Source organism: Macadamia integrifolia, chromosome 4, assembly GCF_013358625.1.
Source record: "Macadamia integrifolia cultivar HAES 741 chromosome 4, SCU_Mint_v3, whole genome shotgun sequence".
Taxonomy (NCBI): domain Eukaryota; kingdom Viridiplantae; phylum Streptophyta; class Magnoliopsida; order Proteales; family Proteaceae; genus Macadamia; species Macadamia integrifolia.
In genome coordinates this window covers 31,889,065-31,916,310 of record NC_056560.1, presented here as the reverse complement: position 1 = coordinate 31,916,310, position 27,246 = coordinate 31,889,065, and the positions used below count along the sequence as shown (strand labels likewise).

At 38.0% G+C, this 27,246-nt stretch overlaps 1 protein-coding gene across 2 annotated transcripts in view; it reads left to right on the top strand.

Moving 5' to 3' along the window:
* Positions 1 to 27,246, top strand: part of LOC122075372 (cell division cycle protein 27 homolog B-like) — a 69,544-nt gene that overhangs the window by 4,635 nt on the left and 37,663 nt on the right. For both annotated transcript variants that reach the window (XM_042640358.1, XM_042640359.1), the window contains exons 4-5: positions 11,647 to 11,693; positions 24,155 to 24,252. In XM_042640358.1, the coding sequence (XP_042496292.1) occupies positions 11,647 to 11,693; positions 24,155 to 24,252 (145 nt within the window). The remainder of the gene's footprint in view (positions 1 to 11,646; positions 11,694 to 24,154; positions 24,253 to 27,246) is intronic.

The window sequence follows — 27,246 nt, the reverse complement described above, 5'->3', positions numbered from 1 at the left end:
CAAAAAGTCTCATGTAAAAATAAAATCATTTGACCATTAAACTTATTATAGAATAAGAGCATTTCTCTAAATGTTGATTTTTTATAACTTAATATGACTTAATGTTAATTTTTTATGATTTGATGTGGCTAAATGTTGATTTTTAATGACTTGATGTGGCTTAATCTTGATTTTTTATGATGCAAGGTATATATGACTTGCTAAATAATGTTAGAAAATAGGAAAAATAAAAAATAACACTTGTTTGCCTTAAGGCGGACGCCTTCTTGCCTAAGCGCTTAGACAACCCTCCACCGTCTTGGTTCGCCTTGGCGCCTTGACAACTATGAAGTATGCCACCCCATCTAGCTGACTCTCATTAATTAGAGTCGGCGGGAGAGGGAAAGCCTAGGAATGCCCCTACAACACCCTTAAGTACATATTCCAACAGCCCCCCTCAAGTTGGAGCATAGATATCACACATACCAACTTGACTATACAAGGATGAAACAATTTTCCTCTTAATCCCTTAGTGAACAATCAGTTAACTGATCACCAGACTTCACAAAAGGAACACAGATTAACCCAACATCTAACTTCTCTTTGATGAAGCGTCTGTTTATCTCCATGTGCTTGGTACGATCATGCTGTAATGACTTGTGTTATCATAGTACAACATCATAGGGAGACAAACAGGAGCAAAAATATCTTCTAGTAAGCTATGCAACAACAAAAACTCACAAATTCCTTGTGCCATGGCACGGAATTCTGCTTCTGCACTGGATCTATCCACCACATTTTGCTTCTTGTTGCACCAAGTGACAAGGTTCCCACCCACAGTGGTACAATAACTTGCGATGGGTTTTTCGTCGTGAGATCTAGGCCAATCAGCATGTGTATAGGCCTCAACTCTGAAGTGGTCATAAAGGGATTAAAGGATCCCTTTTCCTGGAGTTGACATCAAGTATCGTAGGATATGCAAACAACCTCGATATGGGAGGAATAAGGATCATGCGTAAATTGACTCACCAAACTCACAATAATAACAGTATCAGGTCATGTATGGGAGAGAGTTCAATTTGCCTACCAACTGTTGATAACGCCTTTTGTCAACAGGTTCACCTTCCTTTTCCATGAGTTGGGTACTAGCTTCCATAGGAGTATCAGAAGGATGACAACCCAATAAACTAGTTTTAGATAACAAATCGAGAATGTACTTCCTCTGAGAGAGAAAAATGCCTTTTGAAGATCGGACAACTTCAATCCTAAGAAACTACCTTAGTTTTCCAAGATCCTTTATTTTGAACTCAAGGTCAAGAACGCCCTTGAGGCAATCAATTTCAGCACTATCATTTCCTGTCACCACGATTTCATCCACATAGACAATGAGCATGGTGATCTTATTACCAGACCTTTTTATGAATAATGTGTGTTCAGCATTGCCCTGCTTATACCCCACATAAGTCATTGCCTTGTGAAATCTCCCAAACCACGCTTTAGGTGACTGCTTTAGCCCATAGAGAGCACGCTTTAACTTGTAGACCTTGTTTTGAGTTCCATCAGTAGAGAATCCTGATGGAATATCCATATAGATTTTCTTCATCGAGCTCTCTATGGAGGAAAGCATTCTACACATCAAGTTGTTGGAGATCCCATCCCAGATTTACAGCATATGAGAGCAATACTCTTACAGTGGTCAGTTCGGTAATTGGAACAAACGTCTCCTGGTAGTCAATACCATATGTTAGAGTGAACCCTTTAGCCACAAGTCTTGCTTTGCACCTATTCACTATGCCATCTATTTTTTGTTTAGCAACAAACTCCAATTTACAACTAACTGGTCTTTTCTTGGGAGGAAGAGCTACAAGTCTCATGTACCATTCTTTTTCAGGGCATCCATTTTTTCCACCATTTCTATCTTCCATTTTTCATCCGCAAAAGCTTCTTGCCAATTCTAGGGAATACGAACAGAAGAAAGAGAAGACACAAAAGCACGATAGGAGGGTGAAAGGGAATCATAAGAGACAATATGGATATCGGATGTTGGGTACAAGTCCTAGTGCCTTTCTTGAGAGCAATAAATTTATCACAAGAAGAAATTATACCTGATGAAGTGTTAGGCTCAGTAGGCTTTGGATCCAGGGGGCGATGGAATGTGCAAAGGGTGCTGTAGTGGTGGTGGTGGTCTGAAGTTGCTTATTTATAGTGTAGCCTCTACGATAGACTTGAAGGTTTGAATCATCAATTTGCTTTGAAATTCACAAATGGTCTTCTAAATTGGGGTAATCTCCCCCTGAGTTGGTATAGTAGTCTCTGTCACACTCTCTTCCTGAACAAGGGGCCTATCAAAGGATGGTGGATACATTGGTGGAGCATTATCAAAGGATTGTGGATACACTGGTGGAGTAAGTAGTCGCAGTCACATCTTCACTATCAATACCAGACTCCCGCTAAAGAGGTGGCGAGGAATAGTAGCCAACAGATTCATGAAACACAACATCCATGGTTACCATAGTACGTCTACTAGGAAGGTAACATTTGTATACTGTATGTGTTGCCCATAAAGATACATTTTAGGCTTCGTGGTTTCAATTTCCCTAGAGAGATGATTCCTAGCATAATATGCACACCCGAAAATCCTTGGAGGAACTAGAAAGGATGAAGTCTTTTGAAGAACATCAATGGGAGTCTGGGAATCTAGAACACGAGTGGGCATGTGATTTATCAGGTAAATAGCAGTGAGGACAACATCACTCCAATTTTGAGATGGAACGCGTCTAGCAAACATCATGGCCTGGGAAATTTTCGATAACTGTCGGTTCTTGCACTTGGCTACCCCATTCTGAGCGAGGGTACCAGCACAACTTGTCTGATGAAGTATCCAACATAGCTTGTCTAATGAAGTATCTCATGGTCAGCTAGGTACTGTTAGAACTGACCCTCCATGTACTCCTTGCCATTGTCACTACGGAGAATCTTTAGAGTGGCATTGAACTGTGTCTGAATCATCTTATGGAAGGAACTGTTGAAAACAAAGGAATACTTTAGCTTTGAACTAAATGGAAAATAAAGGTAGTTCTTTTATTTAAAGGAAAATAACTTGAACGAGTTTGTTTTGCCACAGAGTATAAGCTTCACGAAAAAAAAATAAAAATCATCCCTATTACATTGCTTAGGCCCTCTTTGGTATCATTTTTCTTTTTGATTTTTACCTATTTAACAAAAATCATTAATGAAAACCATTTTTTATCAAAACATAAAAATGGTTTGGTAACTTGAGAAAATGGTTTTTTGTGAAAAATAGTTTGGTATCTCTGTGTGCAAAATCGTTTTTCTAAGAAATGGGTGAAGAGATTCCCTTCACCCATCTTCCTTATAACTTCTTTCTCTACTTTGGATCGAAGAAGAGAGGGCAAGGGGCTTGGATTTCTAATTACAAAGCAAATGACTACTTTACCCCTATATATTGGGACTTTAAGCACGTGATCATTAAAGTTTAGCGCAAAAATAACTGAAAATCAATTTTGGCCAAAACACATAAATGACTCCTGATCTCTTTTTTATTTTTATGTTTTATCATTTTTTTTTTTAGAAACAAGCTCCATAAATGATACCAAATGCAACCAAAACCATTTTTGTTCAACAAAATAATAATAATAATAATAATAATACCAAAGAGGGCATTAACTAACTGCAGAAATAAAAAAGATAAAGTCCCAAGTGGAGGGTGTCCAAGTGGTAATGCCATTGTGTAGATTAGATGAAACAAAGTGAAGCTAATGAAGTGTAGGGGTGACTATATTTGTGGAGTGACAACCATCATCAAGTAGAGCACCTTAACACATCCAATCATCTTCTTTGTTACTAGATCATGAAAAAGACAGTGAGAAAGAAATGCAGTTCAAGTCTCTAGTAAGACTACTAATGGATAACAGGTTAGTAGTAAAATTAGGGATATGTAAAACTGAAGATAAATTAACAGAAGAACACTGAATAGAACCCTTTCTAGAGTAAGGTTTAAGATCTTGATCTTGCCCCTGATCTCACTAAACTAAAAAAGATGGATCTGGCTAGATCTCACTGAGGTATTGTATTTTTTCCTTGTCGACTCGGTGACCATATGGTCTTTTTGGCCCTTGAAACTTGCCATTTTCCCTATTTAGGGCATTCTAAACACAGTGGAAACATCAGGTTTTTTAAAATAAACCCAAAATGGTACTTTGACTTTGTGCCCTATGTAAGTAGTCTTCGGACCTTTCACCCTAGGCTATTCCACAACAAAAGAAAACAACTATTGACCATGTTTCTATGACAACAATGGTTTTGAGAAATTGTTTTTACCTAAAACTGTTCTTGAGAAGAAACGGATCTCCAAAGGTTGATAATGAAGTGATAATCTCCAATATCCAAGTGTTGAAGTTGTTAATCTACATTGTAGAGGAAAAATTTGGCAAGAAAAACCACCAAAAGCTCATTTTTCTTCCCCCTAGGGAGAGATAGGTGAGAGATGTCGAGTTGGGTCAAGTTGAGGGTTAAAATTATGTATATACCCCATGCGATTTGGTCTTGAGTTGAGTCAAGTTGAGACTGAGATATTCATCGAGATATTGAGCATTTTATATATCGCCTCTCATCTCGTCTCGCGATTTTCAAAAAGAGAAAATAACAAGATCCTTAAACCATGTTTCAGAGATAAGAGGATAAGGAGCCATTTGCTACCCATACTTTATCTCTATTTGAAATGGGGGAATAATGGTGAAACAAGTTGGAAGAACTAGTCATATGATCAGTGGCAACGGAGTCAATGATCGAAGGGCTGGAGACTAAAGATGCATAGTGACCACCAAATGAAGTGTACTTGAATGAGCAAAGTTGGAATCTGAAGGAGTGGCTGAATTGGCAGGAGTTGAAGCATCTGATGAAGTAGAGGCCTTTAGCATACATCGGAAAGCCTGGAGTTCGTCATGGGAAAGACTAAAATCGGTTGCGGGTGGTGTGTCAATAGTCTCAGCCTGATTGGCTTTTGTTTTGGATCAACCACGACCACGATATGCCTTAAAATCAGCCGGTTTACAATGGAGTTTCCAACATGTTGTGGCCTTGTTATGGTATGACTTGTTGCAGTGTTCACATTTAATAACTTCTATGGTGGTATCACCAGTGCGAGATGACCCATCTGGAGTAGGAGTGGAACAAATCTATAGGGTTGATTTTTTAGTATTGGGAGGATGAAGAGTAGTAGTACGATGACACTCCTCTGTATGAGCTAGGGTAAAAAAACTGTTCCAGAGTAGGGAAGGGAGATTTGCTAAGAAAATGGACACATATCTGATTATAGTCAACATGCAAGCCAGCTAAGAAATCGTACACCCTGATTTTGTCCACATGCATGCGATAGGCAGCAATGTGTGATGTACTGGTAGGTTGATAGTCAGCATAGTGATCAATCTCATACCACAAACTTTAAAGTTCACATAGTATTTATAGACAGAGTTCTTTCTGGGTACTGGTATGAACTCTCTTACGAAAGTTATACACTTGAGCATCATTCCCTACTTGTCCATATGTTTCCTTGGCAGAGGACCAGATCTGGGCAACAATATCCAACAACAAAGCACCCTTAGCAATAGACTGGTGCATAGAGTTGAGCAAAAAAGACATTATCAGAGAGTTATGGGTGATCCGTCGATCCTGAGGAGAACCCTCTTTAGATGGCTTTGCAGAAGTGCTAGTGATGTGTCTAGTAAGCCCTCATCCAGCAATTGGTACCATTCAATTTAACAGAGGTAGCACCAAAGGGCATGTATTCATATCGACCTTGCCCATCAGGTCTTGAAGTTGCACTAGTCATATCAGACATGATGGAAAAAGGAGAAATTGACTCGGGTATGGAGAAATCCAAAATCTTAAAAACCAGCCACCAGAAAATACTCAAACTTGGATCAAGTTGCCTTATAGGGGTATTGGACCACTTTAAAAATTAGCTGCGTCAGACAAGGGGCTGTGAGATTGACCAATTATGGTTTTGTGAGAAAACACTAAAATTGGAGAAAAGAGTGGTCACCCACAAAACCTTGGCAGATAAGGCCACAAGTAGTGTTGAACTCCTCTTTAGGGGTGAATAGAGGCTCCTCAAAAAATCAGTTGGATCTGAAACAGGAAAGCCAAAAATTGATGAAGTCAGGGTTTTTTCTAACTTCTGAAAAATCGCAAATGGGTATGGTCTTCAATTTTGCAAGCAATGGTGGGTACTTTTAGGTGGGTACATGATCTTCAAGAGGGAGAGATTTGATCTTAAAAGTAGGAAGAATCAAACACCAATAAGGGAAGAATAAAAAATCGCATAGAGGGGAAAGAACATCCTAATCAATTCTTATAGGGTTTTTGATGTAGATACAACTACACTTACCTGGTTGGACCAGTATGACCGGCTGTGGAAGCCAAGGGCCAAGAAGAACCAGTCCAACCTAGGTTTTTGGTCCAACAAGGGCTGGTAGTAGTGTAGTTTAATATTAAGTATTTTATTTTCTCAAATTTGTTTTGGGATAGGATACGTAGGAGAAGTAGGAGTCAGTTTCATTGTTAGAGTCTAAGTAGGAGTCTTATTATTTTTCCCTTTATATACTTGCATACACTCATTGTTGAAGGAGGGTGAATTTATTTGAATAAAATTTAGTTTGATTTGTGCTTGTGAACTGGTGCGTTCCCCCTTTCTCCCCCTGCTATTGATTTTCCCTCTCTTCCCTAAGGCTACCCCATTAATTTGGTATTAGAGCCGAAGATCCCCATTCCCCTTCTTCCTTCCATTTTTATTCTTCCTTTCCCCATTCTCTGTTTCGGCTCTACCGAGACTGAGAACAAAAAAAGAAAAAAAAAATCCTTCAAACCCTTCCCTATTTTAGGGTTCTGCCGAGTGAAAAAAAAAAGCAGCGACAAAGTGATCGACCTTTCTGGTTTTGCCAGCAGCGGCAAAGAGAAAAAAAAAAAAAAAAAAAAAAAAAAAAAAAAAAAATAAAAAGAAGAAGAAGAAGAAGAAAAAGAGGCATATTTGGTTTTCGTCCCCTGAAGTATCACTGTTGCTCGCCTAAAATCCTATCGCTATTTGCTCCCATTGCTAGCGGAAGTCCACTCCAATTGTTCAATCCAGTCTCCAACGTCTTCAAGGAGAGATACTTCATTTTTGTCGGTAATCCAAAACCCCAACCCCTCGATTCTTTTTGTTTCTCCTTTCTACTTCCTCATTTCCAGAATTACCCCTTTTTAGTTTTACTTATTTCCCACACTACCCCTTCCCATTACCTTTCATCCCTTTTATCCCATATTTTTTCTTATTTCCAATTAGACCCCTGCCCCGCACGTAATACACCCCTTTGTGGTTTAAATTGAATTTCAAGTAATTACAATTCTGCCATCCTTGCACATAAAAGAAAAAAGAGAGTTATTTACCCATTCTGCCATTGCTGTTTAAACCTCCTTTATTTACTATTTTGCCATCATACTTGAGTGTAATTTTGCCTATCTCCACCATGGTAGCCAGTAGTGAAGTTGTTCAACAGCTGAACTTCTATAAGGGAGAATCTGATGCAAAATTTGAAGCTCTCACTATCGATGTCACTTCCCTTAAGACAGTGATGGAATCCATGCAAGTTTCTATGAGATCCATGCAAGCTTCTATTGATCGCTTGGTGACAGCAGATAGAAGAAAAAGTCCCATTCAATCCGGGGATTCTTCCAACACCACTCCATAAGATCTGTCACTACCACTACCACCACCGCCACCACCACCTCCACCACCATATGGGACTGGTAGATATGATGATGGAGCAGAAAGAGTAGCAAGATTGGATGTCCTTGATTTTTATGGAGACAACAATCCAGAACTGTACCTTAACTGGATTCACAGGTTAGAGACATTCTTCAGATGGTATAGGATGGTTGAAGCCCAAAAGATCCTATTTGCAGAGGTCAAATTGAAAGGCACGAGCCGAGTTTGGTGGATCAAGCAATAGCAACAAAATCGAACCAGAGGCATTGGTTAAGTCACGACTTGGGTTGAAATGCATGAAGCCATGAATCGAAGATTTTTGCCTTTTGATTAAAAGCAACGCATGCATCTTAGGTTTGCACAGTTGAAACAGGAGAATTTGACTGTTGAAGAGTATGTTGCTAGATTTTATTATTTGGCCACTCGTTCTGATTTTGAGTGGGATTTTGAAGTATTGGTGGCACAATTCCACAATGGGTTGCACCCTCAACTTAGTGCTGCCCTTGCATCTAGCCGACTGCTTACAATGGAAGAAGCCGTACAAGTAGCATATCAGGTTGAGGAAAGTCTGAAACACCCATACAATTGGAGGCCATTTACAGATGCTTTTCCTAGAGGTCCTAGTTCTATTAAGCCACAGTCATCTCCATAGGAAAAATCAATTAGCAGACCACAGGCTAGTGCTTCATCTATGGCACCTTCACGACCCAGCTAGTTGTATTCTCTACCTCAACGCGATTCAAACATGTCATCTTCACGACCTAATCATCCATACTCCTGACCTCAGCGTGGTTATGACAGGAACTCAATATTTCCAAAGGAAGCATTCAATGTTTCCAATGCAAGGCGTACGGGCATCGAGCTAATCAATGACCTAACCGGTTGTTAGCATACATCGACAAGGATAATTTTATACCCTATGTACCAGAAGAGCAACTGAAAACAGGAACAATAAATTTGGAGGTTGAATGTGATCGTGAGCCTAATGAGATTAATGATGGTGAGCCTCAACCGTTCTATGTGATCCGTCTTCTTTTGACTACACAGAAGATTCCCAAGGAGGACGATCGGTGCCATAATAGTATTTTTCAGACCAGGGTGTGATGCAATGACAGCTTATGTAATTTGGTGATTGACCTCGGCAGTTGTACCAATGTTGTTGCTAAAGATGCTGTTCGCAGTTGGGTCTGAAAACTGAGCCTCATCATAACCCCTATAAGGTTGGGTGGTTGAACAACAATAATTTGAAAATTAATGAAAGGTGTTTGCTCATGTATTCCATTGGTGGGCTGATTGATTAGGTTCAGTGTGATGTTCTCCCCCTAAAAGTCTATCACATTTTCTGGGGCACCCATGGTTGTTCGACAAGAAAGCCAAGCACTGTGGATATGAGAATACATACTCTTTTCAACATGGTGGCCTTGAGATGACGTTCCTTCTAACAAAGGATCTTCCCCCTCTCAAGCTCAAGAGGATAGTTGGTACTTTTCTCATCAAGCACATCGACTCTGACGGCATTTTTGGACTTCATCCAAATTCGACGGAGTCGAGTTCTTTTCAGAGGAGGAGAGTTGATGCTGATACAACTACACTTACCTTGTTGGACCAGCATGACCGGTTGTGGAAGCCAAGGGCCAAGAAGAACCAGTCTAACCCAGGTTTTTTGTCCAACAAGGGCTGGTAGTAGTGTAGTTTAATATTAAGTCTTTTATTTTCTCAAATTTGTTTTGGGATAGGATACATATGAGAAGTAGGAGTCAGTTTTAGTGTTAAGAGTCTAAGTAAGAGTCTTATTATTTTTTCCTTTATATACTTGCGTACACTCATTGTTGAAGGAGGTTGAATTTATTTGAATAAAATTTAGTTTGATTTGTATTTTGTGAATTGGTGCATTCCCCCTTTCTCCCCCTACTATTGATTTTCCCCCTCTTCCCTAAGGCTACCCCATCAGTTTTAAGGTTTATACCATTGAGGGGATGTATAGGGCATCATTCTTAAGAATCACCCCGTTAGTGCTGCCTTGCGAGGGATTTAGGGAGACAAAGAAAGAGAAGAGGATGGAGGATGGGTTTGATTAAGGTTTGCAATATAGGGAGGGGAGAGAAGAGGGAGGCTGAAATCCTAGATCAAAATTTTTGCCTCTGATACCATGTTAACAGCAAAACTAGGGTAGAATGCTTGAATGATCAAAGAGATCAATCAAGCCTTTATTTATAATAGAGGAGCATAAAACAAAAGAAGGAAAATTACAAGTAGGCCCCACCCCCTCTAGCCGACTCTCATTAATTAGAGTCGGTGGGAGGGGGAAAGCCTAGGAATACCCTTACGGCACCCTAAGTACATATTCCAACAAGAATACCTCTTGAGTGCTGCAATCGAAGCACCTTCAATGGTTCATAGCACTTGAACATTGAACCCGTGAAAATATGAATCAACCTCCAATCGACACTTTGATGGAGAAGAATGCATTGGAATCTTCCCTCGAACAATGACAATCAGCGACTCTTGGAGAGAGAGAGAGAGTCTGCAATTTGGGAGAAGCTCTTTCTCTCAAAATCTATGAGCTAATAATGAATTGTGAAACTTTTTGCTCCTCTTAAGGATATATATATATATATATATATAGCCAAACCCTGCTTCCTTTCTTTATTAGGCTGCTAGTGCAAGTGGTGTGATCCTATTGGGTGATACACCAAGGTAACCTACACTGAGTCTCACTCCCACCTAATCGGCTAATTTTTAAACTGCTAAAAAATGCACCTTAGTTTTGGTAATAACCACAAAACCCGTAATTGATAGCAAACATTATGTGTAAGTCCCTCTACAACATTCCACAATGGACCTCAGGGCATGAAATTAAATTACTGTCATTACCTTAATCCATTGAACAACTAGTATAAGTTATCCTGATCACTGATTGGACAACAAAACAACACGATTAATGTTTATAAAACATATTAATTAAATGGTAATAATTTTATAGATACTTTTTGTAAACACTTTACAAACCACCGAGCTTGGAATTTTTGTCCAATCTAGTTCAGGATTCTCTCTCGAGATATATTCCTTATTAAGCTTCACTTTTGTTGACAGAAGCACAATGGAACTAGTATAGCCAGTCAAAATAGGTATCAATTGTATGTACACTAAAGTACATGGTGTCAGTCTGCAACGATAAAGGCCTCTCAGGTTTGGGGACCACACAATTATCATGAGAACCCCATTTCATATAAAACATCCAACAGTAAACCATGAAGGGTTCTCAAATGATCAAGTCCAATAAACACACACGTGTACCCACATTTGTGTCTGGAATCTCCATTCCCAAAGACACACCATTTGGCAGGCCATGCAGACAGAGAACCCAACTCTGTCGCTAGTCGCAAACACTTCGAGGCCATACCTCAGGACAGGCAACCACCATTTAGAAGTAAAGGCGAATTAATCAAAAGAAATTTCATTTTGGATTTGATGGACACGTCAAAATATCGGATAACACTCGTGTCATCCAAATAGTTAATCATGTTTGTGGGTCATTGAATAGAAACGGATCGCTCAAAGAGATTCTGAAAACTGATTGGTCATCTTTACTGCTACATCAGTTGTCCATTATAAACAACCTAATCGATTGTGTCATCTCTTGTGTTCTGGTGGACAAATGCTTTTGAATATATGCAAGTTAAACTATGGGGTTTAGAGATCATATTTGTATTGTGATGTTGTGTGGCCTTCTAATTAGGGTTGCTTTAAGTCTCTTTTCTTTCTATCATTGTACTTTAATTTTCTGTTTCTTCATGAGAAATTGCCTATTGCTTTCGAACAAGAAGAAGTTGGAGGGGGTGGGGGAAAAAGCAATACAAAAAGGACTTTCTTCTTGTTTTTGATTGTCTTTGCTCATGCAGGTTCCAAATGGTGCGGCTGGTCATTACCTTCTTGGGCTCATTTATAGGTTTTTTTCTTGCCTTAGTCTTAAATTTAATTTTATCAAAACTAATGCACTTTTTACACTCATCTAGGCATCTATTGTCGCCCTGTCATGCAATTTCCATATGATCTTTTATTGATGTGTCTAAAGCTATAAAAAGTTTCTTTTGTCTCAGTGTTAACATTGGCTACACTGATCAACAATAACATAATGGTCACCAACATGATTTGTTCCAACCTTTGTGGACATAAGTGTTTATGTTATCTATAAAAAAGATTCTTATGTTGTATTGTTGTAAGCTTTTCTTTATTTTTCTTAGTTGTATTTTCTGAGAATATTTGGATTAATGGTGCTACCGCAGGGCTATTTTAGTCATACATTCTTATGTTATGAGTTTTATGTGTAAATAGCTGTGGACCGGGGGTATACTTGTAATTGTTTTTATATTTCAGCATAATATATATATATATATATATATACACACACACACAACAACAACAACAAACTCAGCATTATCCCAACTTAATGGGGTCAGCAAAAAGGATCCGTGCAAAAACAAATAGGAGAAATGAAAGCAAAAGGAAAAAGAAGCACAGCCCCAGCAAGTAAGAAAAAATCTCAGCTAAATGGGTTGGCTTCATTGATCTGTGCCCTTCAATCTGCCCTATCAGAGGTCATACTTGGGACAAGACATAGACTGTGCTTACAATACACTGCTCATAGTTTGGAGACTGTCAAACCATGAGCCATATTGTTCACATCTCCTCTTTTCTTCTTCTTGTTCTCACATCACCTTGTTCAAGTACTGATCTCTTATTTCTCCTACACATCACCTTGTTCAACTACTGATCTCTAATTTCTCCGATATTATTGCATGGTACGAGAGCAATTTAGAGACTTAATGATTTGACTAGACAAAAGATTTAATGGTAATTGAGGTACATGAAGAATAGTGGACAACAACAAAGATGAAGAGGGATAAACAATACCATGACCGGAGTGGATGAGGACCCATTAACAAGAATAACTCGGGATGGACAACTAGTTTATGGAAAGAAGAAAATACAATAGATTTACTGGTCATGTCATTGGACGAGAGTCAATAACCCAACTTGTAGGAGAAGAGTAGGCAAGAAGCGCAGTAGTACCTGTGTGTGCTAGTGTGGCAGTGGATGAAGAAGTGGAAGCCTCAAGCTGCTGAAGATGTTTAAGTATTTGGGTATAGTTGTCTCGTGATACAATGCTGATGGACCAGATCCAGATGTAGAAGCAGAGATGGTGTCAATAGACAACACCACATTAGAACACTCTTCAGTTAGTGCTGAATGGGGCAACTATTGTGCCCACTCGGGTTCACCATACTTAGCCCAACACTTATCAACAGTGTGATTGGGCTTACCACAATAAGAAGACTGAAGTGGTGGCTGATTTGGCTGCTGATTATACTTCTGTCCTCCTCAACTGCCAGTACCATGTCCTCTACCTCCCCTCCGAACCTTGACCTCAGCCAGGAAAGCTTGAACCATGATCATGACAACTGCTGCCAGTAACTGATGCAGAGCTATCCTTCGTCAAAGAAGAGGAGTCAGATATAGCAAGAGAGGGAGAGATAATCTTCTGAAACGGAAAAATGCCTCATTCATAGAGGTAACTTTTCTCTTGTAAGCAACTGAGTTTTAATAGGCTGAAACTCAGGATCACAACAAGCATAGTTTTTAAGGTGGTAAGGCGGCGAAGGCGTTTGAGGCTCTTTCGGAGCGCCTTACCGATAAGGCGGGTATAAAGCGTCTCATTCATAGTTTTTTAAGGCGGTAAGGCGACAGAGGCGTTTGAGAGTCTTTCAGAGCGCCTTAACAATCTTATCTACTAAAACGTTCCTGTGTAATTTTTTTATAAAACCAATCTATTTGACTCAAATCCTAGTTGAATCCTATTACTCACATGTTAAATGTTCATATTCATACCAATATAAAATATTCATCAAGAAAACAAATCAATAAAGTGAATAAACTAAGTTCATCTTCATTAATCATCAATCATCAATCATTAATCATCATAACATATTAACATATAATATAAATACATAATTATGAAACAAAATTATAAATATAAAAAAAGAAGACATAAAAAATACAAGTATTTATTATACTTACCTCTATGATGCCAAAATGAGTGCCTAAGTCCTAAGGTCATCTACTATATTTCTACTCCCGTAAAAAAAGAATGAAGCTCACCGCTGCCGGAGCAAAATGGTGGCCTGGATCAATGGTTCTTCCTTGTTCCTTGATTCCTTCTCAAAGCCCTTTCTTAAAACCCTTGACAAAATCCAAACCCTATTTGTGAATCGTGTTTTTGTTTTGTTTGTTTTGGTTATTTTTGATGGAGTAAGGTTGATCCCATACATCTCAAGTGTTAACAAAACCATACACCTATTAATAAAAAATCTATATTTGTAATCTTCATCAAGTAATTTTAAAATGTGTTTAAAAAAAAAAAACCCATAAGGCGTCACTTCACATAAGGCGGAGCACTACCTTACCATCTCTAGACCGTATCAGCGCCAAGGCGCTGCTAAGGCGTCGCTTTACCAGCACCTTAAAAACTATGGTCGCCTTATCGACTAAAGCGTTCCTGTGTAATTTTTTTTTATAAAATCAGTCTATTTGGCTCAAATCCTAGTTGAATCCTATTACTCATATGTTAAATAAATATTAAAGGTTCATATTCATACCAATGTAAGATATTCATCAAGAAAACAAATCAATAAAGTGAATAAACTAAGTTCATCAATCATCAATCATCATAACAATGATAACATATTAACATATAATATAAATACATAATTATGAAACAAAATTATAAATATAAAGAAAAGAAGACATAAAATATACAAATATTTATTATACTTACCTCTATGATGCTATAATGAGTGCCTAAGCTCTAAGGTCATCCACTATATTTTTACTCCTGTCAAAGAAGTAATTAATAACTTAGAATTAAAACACATCGAAAGTAAAAATTGAGATGCCAAATTAAATGGATGAGAAGTGACTAACCTGGGGATTCTTAATCATTCTAAAAAACTTTAAACTTCAATGAAGAAAAAACTTAAAATAAACTGAAATACTAAAAATTTAGTGAACAATGAAAGTCAAATACTTAAAAGTTCAAGGACTCAAAAAACTTTAAAGTTTAATGACTCAAAATACTTTAAAGTTTAAAGACTTAAAGACTTTCAATCCAAATCAGTAATTAAATTAAAATCTTCATCTTCTGTTGCGGGCTTGCATCATTTGGAGCTATGCCATTATCGTCCTCAATGTTTTCATCATCACGAATATCCTCTTCACTCATGTCATCCACTTCTTCATCTGAAGAATCCTCAAGCTCAACCCTCCTACCACGTCAGGTATAGCAAATATTGGTTCCACTGGTAGATGCTGGAGCCCTCCTTGGTCTATTGTGGCCTTGATATGATGAAGATGCCCCAAGTGCTCTATCAACATCTCTCCAAGTGAGATCATTCTCAAGATGAACTAATTCATCCTCTGATTCACCAATCATCCACTCACTACTCCAATTAAGCCCATCGAGCAACAATGGATTGTAGTATCTGCATTGTTCTTTTCTTTCTTGGAACCTTGCTTGAAGTCGGCGATTATATTGAATGTAGACAAGATCATTTAACCGTTGATGCTCTAACCTATTCCTCTTCTTGGTGTGAATCTGAAAAACATTAATAATATGAGGTTATCTACTTATCTGCAATAAAACCCATATTAAGTGAAGTACAGGTACTCAGAACTCAATAGTCAATACTCACAAATTCAAATGTGCTCTAATTGCGCTCACAACCAGAAGATGAGCAACAAAGACCAAGTATGCGCAATGCAAGCTTTGAAAGGTCAGGAGCAGTACTTCCATGTCGAGACCACCAAGAGACTATAAATATATAATATAAAAAAAATAGGTTAAGTAAAAAATCAGCATACAAAGTTCTAAACTAATTAGAACTTTAAAAGGAAATATACTTATTAGGATTCAACTTGTCCCTTTATCTAATCGCCAAGTTCTTTGCAAAACTTCCTTGAACAGTGGCATACTTGTCAATCTGGACAATGATCTTATTTTGCATGGTCTCATCAGGCACCAACCTTGCAAGAACATCATTGAAGGCATCACTTTCTTTTTGAGCTAAGTCTAACTCATTATCTGGATTATCTGCTATTACCTTAAAGAACTTGTTTGGATTGAGGAAAAAGACAGCTAAATATATTGATCCATTCATCATAGTCTCACAACGGTGATCAACAATTGCTATCATTTTCTTCCATTTCCTTTCATTGTCTCCAAAATTTTTTGGAACCTTGGTTGAAGTCGGCGATTATATTGAATGTAGACAAGATCATTTAACCGTTGATGCTCTAAATTTTTTTGGAACCTTACTTGAACCATTTCCTTTCATTGTCTCCAAAATTTTTTGGAACCTTGCTTGAAGTCGGCGATTATATTGAATGTAGACAAGATCATTTAACCGTTGATGCTCTAACCTATTCCTCTTCTTAGTGTGAATCTGAAAAACATTAATGATATGAGGTTATCTACTTATCTACAATAAAACCCATATTAAGTGAAGTACAGGTATTTAGAACTCAATAGTCAATACTCACAAATTCAAATGTGCTCCAATTGCGCTCACAACCAGAAGATGAGCAACAAAGACCAAGTATGCTCAATGCAAGCTTTGAAAGGTCAGGAGCAGTACTTCCATGTCGAGACCACCAAGAGACTATAAATATATAATATAAAAAAAATAGGTTAAGTAAAAAATCAGCATACAAAGTTCTAAACTAATTAGAACTTTAAAGGAAATATACTTATTAAGATTCAACTTGTCCCTTTGTCTAATCGCCAAATCCTTTGCAAAACTTCCTTGAACAGTGGTATACTTGTCAACCTGGACAATGATCTTATCTTGCAAGGTCTCATCAGGCACCAACCTTACAAGAACATCATTGAAGGCATCACTTTCTTTTTGAGCTAAGTCTAACTCATTATCTGGATTATCTGCTATTACCTTAAAGAACTTGTTTGGATTGAGGAAAAAGACAGCTAAATATATTGATCCATTCATCATAGTCTCACAACGGTGATCAACAATCACTATGATTTTCTTCTATTTCCTTTCATTGTCTGCAAATTTTTTTTTTGATGTTCTTCTTTGCCACTTGTATTGCTATATATACTTTAGGCATAACAGGCAACTCATCACCATCTACAATCCTCAAGAGTTGAAGAAGAGGCTGTGATGCTCTTATACAATCCATCACACCATTCCAGAATGTAGTAGCAAACACAGTCTTATAAGCTTTCTTCCCTGCCTCTGTAGATGCAAGCTTAGAACGGGACCATTCATCATCAACAAATAATTTTTTCAAATATTTTTTGTGCTTGTATAAGCTCTGGAGTGTTAAAAAGGAAGAGGCAAATTTAGTCACTCCAGCCCTCACTAAGTCTCCTCCTGTTTTTTGCCTCTTAGCTTCAAGAAGATGAGTGTGCCTGTAGATGAATGCAGTTAATTTCCTGCCTTTCGATATAACAGATATATAAGAGCGTAATTTGCCTATTTCCTCCATCATAAGGTCTATGCAATGAGCTACACATGGACTCCAAAATAACCTCTTCCTTTTCTCCATTAGTAGTCGACCCGCTGCAACATAGTTGGCAGCATTATTAGAGACTACTTGAACCACATTATCTTCACCAATCTCTTCAACCTTACTATCAAGTAGCTTAAATAACATTTCAGCTATTTGTGATTGGTTAGATGCATCCACAGACTCAAAAAAAAAAAGTCCCTTCCGGACAGTTGACAAGAAAATTCATTAGGTGCCTTCCTCTGTTGTCTGTCCACCCATCAGACATGAGTGTGCACCCATATTTTCTCAAATATCCTTGATACTTCACCTTTATTTCATCAATTTTATCATTTTCAGACTTCAATAGAGGCCCGCTATAGTCATGAATTGAAGGGGGCTTGAAACCTGGTCCATATTGATCAATAGCCTCTACCAAATCCTCAAAACTCCTTAACTTCAAAGCATTAAATGGAACACCACTCTCATAAGCCCATCTTGCAAAGTAAGAACGAAGTTTATCTCTTTCTTCTCCTCTTACGCGGTTCTCCATTGTTGTCTGATATGAACCTTTATCCCGCCTATCTGCAACCACTTATTCAGGAGTCCTCCTCACATGCTTATCCATGGGACCCCTTACTTGTTGTTTTGATTGTGTTTGAATGATAGCTTTATTTCTTCTTGAAGTTGTCCCAGAGCTAGAGATAGGAAATGAGACCCCCAAATCGGATACTATATTCTGTTGTGGTCCCGTTACTTCTGTAGGTCCATTACTAACATTCAAATCATCCGAACAATCAAGGTTCCTCTTCCTCTGGTTCTTTAAGATTGCATCTCTCATCTCTTTAGCAATTGCTTCCGTTGTTTTCACACACTTGTCTACATTTCCATAGCCACCAATAAGATGTTGCTTCAATCGTTTTATTCCTCGCTTGACATCCTTCCCACAAAGGGTACACTTAATCCAATTTCTGTCTGATACGTCAGGCCAATACCCATATTTCCATCTAGGATCATTTGATTTAGGTCTCTTTTTTGGATCCTTGGATCAATCGTTGATTGTGCAGTAGTAGCAGTACTTGTATTTTCACCCCCACTGCTACCACCAATTGTTTCCATAGATGAGTCGATTCAACTTGTCTCTTTATCTAAGACTGTAATGTAAAAAGGTAATCAGAATAAGAAAAAGGTAATAAAAGGGAATATTACTACTATAAGGGAATATTAGTCTATTAGGTAATAAGGTAATAAAAGCAAATGCCTCCATTAAAGAGATATGGGAAAATCAGAATAAGAAAAAGAAAAAGAAAAAATACTCCAGGAAAAATAGCACAATTAGCAATCCTAGCAGCAATAAAAATTAAGTGTGTCCTTTCACAGATTACATTAACCCTCTAATTTAGTCATAATATTAGTAATATTTAACCAAGTGCAAAGATTAGCGCAATCTATACAAAATGGAGTCAAATGTAGAGTCAAAACTTGTGCTACTCATTCATAAGCTCAAATTCATATAGCTTTTCTGTGAGATTTTCTTTTCATAACTCAGTTTTTTCTTTTGATTTCTCCAAAATTATTTTAATAAATACGTAAAGCCCTACTGTTATCTAAAAAAAAAGCCTACACTGGTCAACCAGCCAAACTAGACTAAACCTATCATTTAAAGGTAAATTTCTAAATTGAGCTTGGTAAGTATGCACATCATTTATTCCAAATGTAATATTAGAATAAAATGCCAGTGATTTGTGAAACAAAATGATGAACTGAATAGGTAACCCAAAAAAGACCATTTACTCTTCTGAGACCAATTAGTAAACCTTGATTCCAATCAGATTACTGCAGGGTTGCATGACAACAACAACTCATCTCAAGTCCTTACAGTCACCGTAGGAAGAAAAAAAAAAAAAAAACTTATCATACGAAGTCTCAAGTCTCACCGACCGACTCACCGACACACCGTATGGTGTCTGATGAAGATGAAAGAAGAAGAAAGAAGAAGTGAGAAGAAAGAAGAAGAGAGAAACAAAAACCGTATGGTGTATGATGAAGATGAACGAAGAAGGAAGAAGGGAGAAGAAAGAAGAAAAGAGAATAAAAAAGCGTACAAATCAGAAATTAGAAATATAAACTAAAACATACCTGGAGATGTGGAAGGACACTTTGCCGGATGTCGTCGGATGTCGTCGAACGCTGTCAGAGAAGGAGAAGTCATCGGAGAAGAATCGAAGGAGGCTCACCGTCGGTCAGTTTGGGGTTTTGTGATTTGGAGCGGAGACTGAGAGAGAATGAGAGCACTTCGCCGGAGGTTGCCGAAGGCTGTCGGAGGAGAAGGAGAAGTCGCCGGAGAAGAATCGAGGGAGGAGGCTCATGTCGGTCAGTTTGGGGTTTTGTTATTTGGAGTGGAGACTGAGAGAATGAGAGATGCGTGATTTAGCGATTTGGGTTTTATTTTCTTTTCTTTTATTTTATTTTTTTAAGGGTTTTTATTTTCTAAGTTATATGGTTTTTGATTCAATACATCACATGTGCATCAAAACTTATACACCTGCCAATGAGAAAATGTATTTGGAATCTTCGTCAAGCAATTTTAAAATTTGTTTAAAAAAAAAAAATTGATCCAATGCATCAGATGTGCATCAGACCTTATACACCTCCCAATGAGAAAATGTAATTTGGAATCTTCATCAAGCAATTTTATAATGTGTTTAAAAAAAAAAAATTGATCCAATGCATCACATGTGCATCAAAACTTATACACCTACCAATGAGATAATGTAATTTGGAATCTTCATAAAGCAGTTTTAAAATATGTTAAAATTTTTTTTTTTGATCCAATGCATCACATGTGCATCAAAACTTATACACCTGCTAATGAGAAAATGTAATTTGGAATATTCATCAAAGCAATTTTAAAATGTATTTTAAAAAAAGCAAACACATAAGGTGACCGCCTCAGTCATAAGGCGTCGCCTTTCACGCCTTATAGCGCCTTAGAGTATAAGGCGGCTGCCATATTCACTTCCCATAAGGTAGTCCACTGCCTTACCAACCATGGACTGCATCAGCGCCTCGCCTTACCAGCGCCTTAAAAACTATGCTAGCAAGATAAAAACTTGGCAACTTGAAACTCGGCATGTTGAGACTTCAACACTTCATGATCATTAGTGAGAGCTTGGTAGAGATGTAGCTCTTCCTACATACCCCTTAGGGCAGTGTTATATTCACCCCATATTTACCATTTTGCTTAAAGAAAGGATCTTTTTATACAAATCATGAACACGGGACAAGTTCTTGTCTTGTCAGAAACTCTCCTTCAAGTCATCCCATACCCCCTTTGCAGTAGTGTGAAACATAACATTGGCTGTAGTCGATGATTTCTATGCTATTCTATAACCAGACCAGCAACAAATCATTCTCACTCATCCATTATTTATACGCCTTATCATTTGGAGATCATGGGTGTGAGGGCAAATAATCCAATTTACCTTTTGCATTAATGTATACTTTTACTGCCTGTGCCCAAAGTTGATAGTTCGAAGCACCATTCAATTTTATGGAAGTAACTTGAACATTAACAGAGTCAACAGAGGGCCTTGAGTTACCCATGTTAAAAAGAATATGATTCCATCTACTAAAGAAAGAATAGGTCTTAGCAGCAGAACAAAAATCAAATCTCTACTTCTCTTTGGCCAGATCCCTGGCACCCCTTGGGAGTCCTCCTCCATCTTCTTAGTCCCAAAACTCGGGGTTGGGCAAAATGGCTTCTGTCTCTTCTGTCCTTAGTATGGAAGGATGGGATGCTTCCCCTCTTCCCAGTTCTCTGACCATCATCTGGACCTCCCTCCCTTCCCTTCCCCTCGACCACTTGGAGATGGATGATTCCATTCTCTGGAATCCTTCCCCATCTAAGAAGTTCAGCTTCTCCTCTGCTTGGAACTTCGTTAGGATTAAAGGTTAGCCAACCCTTTGGTGCAAAGTCCTATGGTTCAAAGGCCATATCCCTCGCCATAGCTTTACAACGTGGCGAACTCTCACAAACTGCCTCCCCACACAGTCTTTCCTCCACCGCCACATTCAAGTTCCTCCTGCTTGCTGCCTTTGCTGGAGAGGAGATGAGGATGTGGATCACCTCTTTTTCTCTTATTCCTTCTCTTCCACCATTTGGAAGAAAGTCCTTTCTTGCTGTTGGCCTGGTAGTAGAAGAGTTATTCCTCTCAATAGGGAATGGATCTAGATAGACATGACTTTCCAAGGCCCCACCATTTGTGATACCGTTGGGATGCTCGCTTTTTGTGCCACCATTAACCACATTTGGATGGAGAGGAATCTTCGTAGATGGACGTCCAACTCTTGCTCCTTTGATAGGATTTGGAAGGCTATCTCCTTTGAAGTCTCCACCAAAATCACCACCATCCCGCCCCGCATGGCCCTAGACTCCGCTCGGAACAGACACATTATTCACTCATGGAACCCCCCCTCTCCTATTCTCCCCCCCTCCCCTTGAGGAATTGTATTTGTATCCACTAGTTTAGTCTTCTCTTTTTGCTTGGGCTAGTTCCTTTGGCGGGCCATGTGCCCCTCCTCCCCCCCCTCCCCTTTTCTTCTCATTTGTATATTTTTTCTTCTTGGGTTAATATAATTTTTATTCATCAAAAAAAGAAAAAAAACTCTAGCAGTCTCCCGAATCGTAGAGCACAAAGAACGCTTTTAAAAGCAATATATATGAAGCAAACAAGTTGATGGATCAAACACAACTCAAAGCAGTAACTCATTACCACTGGGACGAAGAAATCAATAACGCAAGTGGTAGAAACCACACTACTGCAGGTAGCACTACTCTGTGATGGAGAAATTCAAGAACTCACAGATGGCTGATTTGATCAGCCAGAAAATCCAGTCTAATGGTAGGCTTAGTAGGAGGAGAAAGCCATTAAATTTTGAGAGAAAATTCCTTGCGGGGCCATTATATATGGATTAGCCACAAAAATAGCGTGTATTCAAGAACATGCATGATAAAAAAATTATGGTCTTCAAGAAATTGTAATCAATCAGTTATAAATTGACCATAATAACATCCACAAGTCTCAAGAGATGAAGAAAGCAGCAGCAAAAAGTCACCAACTATTACAAGAGGAAAAGAAGATTTATCTCACAAGAAAAAAATGATAGATCTTCAGCAACTTTCATCAACCGTAGGGAGAAACATCGAGTCTTCAGTATTCTTCAGCAGTATCTAGGCATGAATGACATTAAAAACCCTAGTTTTTTTATTTTTTATTTTTCACAATTAGGGTCATGGTTTCAAAAAGTTGGTGGTTCAGGTCAAAACCAGCATGAAACATCAAGCGACTCACTAGGCATTCAGGACTTCGAATGAAACTTCCAAGTTTTGGTTGTAATCTCGGTTAGAGTCAGTCATGCCATTTCGTGTTGCTGAAACGTCACAACCACACGATATAAAGGCTTAAAGCCGATCAAAACAATCACTCTTTTGATTGACTTAGACTGAAATGTCGACAGGTTTCGTGGGAAACCTGCCTTTAGGCTAAAACCTCAATTTTTAGTGGACTTTGGTCATTCTACTTCCAATTCTTGGTGGAACTAAATCTAGAAGCTTGTACAAGTCATCTACAGCTAACGTTTGGTGGATTAAGAGAAAAGGGGAGGGGAATGTTTCAGTGTTTTCTTAGCCCCTAGGCGGCTTCTTCAAATGATTACCTTTTTCTCTTCTCTCTTGAAAGCTTGGTGTTACAGTGTTATTGCCTGGTCCAGGGCATTCCAGTTGTAATTGTCGTATTTTAGTTTTTGTATATCTCTCTCTAACATCAGCTGTAAGAAATTCGCCTTGCTCCTTTTTCCATCACAGCGATAGTATAGTTGCCATTTTGGAATTATTGAATTTTCCAGAACTTTTAGATGAATGGTTCATTTTGAAATAATATAATATTATCCATGCTGATTGATATTTTATTGCTTTCTATTGTTCATTCAAAACCAGATGGATACAAGTTTCGAAATTTTGTTTCGTTTCGGTGGGTTCAGAAACATTGAAAAAAAATACTGAAATTTCGGCCAAGATGGTTTTTTTTTTTTGGTTGACTGTTTTAGTGGTCAAACGGCCATATTTTGACATGAAACTTGGTGAGTAGCTTATTTTAAGGTTAATAAACATACTTGGAATATAAAAATGTAAAAATATTAGAACATGACATTGTTTTAGAGTTGCACCTTTGTTTGGCAGCAATCGTCGAACTGTTCTGGAGAATTAAAATAAATAATTATCGGCTGAAAAAAAATTTCACTCCAATGGAGTCGTAGAACAGCCATTGATGACTAACATATATATAATTGACATCCATCAAAGCAATATTTATCATAAAAAGTAACAATTTATGTTAATGGAAAATGAATTTTTAAACCAGAAAAATAAAAAAAATATTTATGTACCAAAAATAAATTTTGACTTTGTCTCAACGAAATTATGTATTTATAAGGCTTGGAATGTATCGTTTCGGAGAGATACCGAAACGATACCGAAATTTCGGCCAAAATTCCGAAATTTGGTACACATCATTTCGTGCTTTATTTCGTTTTGACAGAACAAAAAAAAAAAAAAAAAAGACCGAAATACCGAAATTTCGGCAAGATTTCGAACCATGAATGGATATGTAATCTATTCTTGCTGATAGTACTGTGTATTTGTCATGTTACTGCTCTCTATCATTTTGATTATCTTGAGTGCTAAAAGTTTTTCTGGCTTTGTGTGATATATCCTTCGGTGCAGTTATATGTTGCATCAATTGCATTTTAAACATTTAAGCTCATCATCCTGCTGTTTTTCTATTTCAGATACACTGATAGAAGAAAAAGTGCAGTTGACCACTTCAAGCTGGCTTTGTCAATGGACCCCTTGTTGTGGGCTGCGTATGAAGAGCTGTGTATATTAGGTCAGTCCAAAGCATACCCATGCACTTCTTGTGAGATTGATAAGATATTTTTTTCTCTCTTGAATATTTTGACTCTTAACAAATTATTGCACCAAACTCAGCCTTATCCCAACTTAATGGGGTCAGCTTGACTGTCACAGTTATTATTAAGGTTTTTTTTTTTCTTTGGGGTTAGGGGGTAAACTTGTGTTTTTGACCTCTATAGCTGTCATGACGTATAGGCGACTAAAGTTGTTGAAGTGGGCCTAGACGCAAGGTGAAACCAACCAAGCCGACCAAGGTGCCTGCACGTCTAGGCGTCGACATCTTTGATCACCTCCCCTATGACTGTCCAATTGTTTTTCTTTTTCTTTCCCCCTTTTGTGGTGATATACAGTGGTTGAGGACCCATAATTCATGTGGCCATGTTCACATAATCATATCATGAGTCAACACCCTCCACAACTAGTCCATCTCAATCGTCCTTGTCAGTCATTAGTCATCTCACTTTTGCATTAGCTCTCCTAGTACTCAACATTACCCTGTGATGGTTCAGAAAATGAGTTGTGGGTGAACATGTAATTAACGGCAATGCTCCTTGCGTGCTCTTGCTTATTTGTTGACTGTCAATTTGTGACGTGATAGTGATTGTCATGACTCAAACCCGTAAAGGCTAAGATCGGTAATCTCACTCCTTAAGCTAATACCATAGATCTGTTCATAAATAAAATCCGTGGACTCCCCATATAAAGTGAGCACAATGGAAAAATTTCATGAATGGGAAAACCAAACCAAGGACCAAAGTCCATCATATGTCTGCCATATGTCCAATATGTCTGGTGGATACAAATAAAAACTTATTAAGTCTATTACAACTGTCTTTAACTTAATTACTGACATAAAATGGAATAAAATAAAATTTCATATGGAAAATAAAACTCGCCTTCTCAAATCCCCTTCAGCTCTACCAACCTTTGTTACTGATTTGTAAGGAAATGTCACATAATGAGCTAGAAAGCCAAATAAGATAGAACAAGGCATAGTCCCACACAAAAAAGAATATATATATATATATATAGCTTTGACAAACCATAAGCGAACTTCCATACATGAAAACCTTCTCTGAACAAATATCAATTTGTCATGAAAACCACTTGACTGACTGCCAAAGCTCTGTTGCTCTGTTGTATTAGTGAGACAACATAACATCATCCTAGCTTACCTCTTTTACTAGGTGGTACCGTCTTTGCAAGAGCTGTGCTAAGTAGCACATACTATACGTGTGGCATGACACACTGCTTATGCTAGGGAACATGTAACATACATAACTGCTTATATAGGAGTGATATTTTATTTCCTTTATTCTTACTTGGGTAGATTAGGGTAGGATGCTTTATTGTGTTCCTAGTCTAGGTTTTAGGATGTAATTAGGAGATGGAGATTTTATTTTATTTCAATCTTAGACTTTAATAGGAAATTTTTTTTATTTCTATTTATTATAAATAGGCATGTTACCTGATACATTAGTAAGAGTAGAAGAATGAAGCTTATTGAGTTGTTATGGTGCTGGATGGGTACTTGACAAGGTCGTGTGACCATTCCCTCCCCCCCTCTTGTGTGGTCTCTCTCTTCTCTCTCACTTTATTTCTCCTTTCCCCTCTATCTTGCAAGCAGTTCCTTTCCCTTCTCTTTCTTTCTATTCCTGTAATTTTCTTAGCTGAAATCCCTTGCTGGCCGGAACTACTGGGCAGAGAAGAAAAACTTACCGACCTTCATACCAGTTTGCCTGAACCTGAGATTCTGTGCGAAGATTATAAACTCTCAGGAAATCTAAATTCCAAACCCTAGAGTTTCACCTTTCAAATCCCTTTTGTTAGTGGGATCTTTCCCTGCAACCAGAGTAGAGCACTACCCCTTTTGCCGGGCCTTGTTTCAGAGTTTTCTAAGCTAATCTATAGCTGGCTGGTTCAAGGTATTGTGGGTTGCTATCGATAGGGCTGAGGCTGAGGAATTAATCCCTAAAATTTCACTTCAATCGGAGCCCAAATAGGTGAGATTGATCACCTAAAACAGATTTGGTTCTACCCCCCCCCCTAATATTTTCTTAGTCGAAGGGTGAAGACAACCTTCATCGTGGGATGTTGAAACCCTTAATTCCTATTTTTATAATTGTTTCCCCTCCTTTTCCTTATTACATCTTTCCATTGAGTTATTGTCCAGTCCAGGAATACCCTTTCCTCGTAAAAGATACTATTCCACTTACTGATTTGTTTTCTTGTTAGTTTGAGTTCTCTTATTTACCAATCTGCTATTAATTTTTAAATATTTGGTGATTGCAAACTTGGATAGGCCCATAAGCGATCCGATTCCGGTTTTCAGAACCCAGACCTGCATCAGCTAGGTGACATGAACATACTTTACCACTTATGCTAGGTGGAAACACACACTGCTTACGCTAGGCAGCATGTAAATATGTAAGTACATAAGCACTTATGCTAGGTGGCATGCAACATAGCATCATCTATGCCTCATCCAACACCTGACCCCCTCTTGGAAACGGTTGCAGTAGTCCCCAAAGTTTTTAAGGCGGTAAGGCGGCAGAGATGCTTGAGGGTCTTTCAGAGCGCCTTAGCGATAAGGCGGGCATAAAGCGTTGCCTTATCTACTAAAGCGTTCCTGTGTAATTTTTTTATAAAACCAATCTATTTGGCTCAAATCCTAGTTGAATCCTATTACTCATATGTTAAATAAATATTAAATGTTCATATTCATACCAATGTAAGATATTCATCAAGAAAACAAATCAATAAAGTGAATAAACTAAGTTCATCTTCATCAATCAATCATCAATCATCAATCATCAATCATCAATCATTAATCATCATAACATATTAACATATAATATAAATACATAATTGTGAAACAAAATTATAAATATAAAAAAAAGAAGACATAAAAAATACAAGTATTTATTATACTTACCTCTATGATGCCAAAATGAGTGCCTAAGTCCTA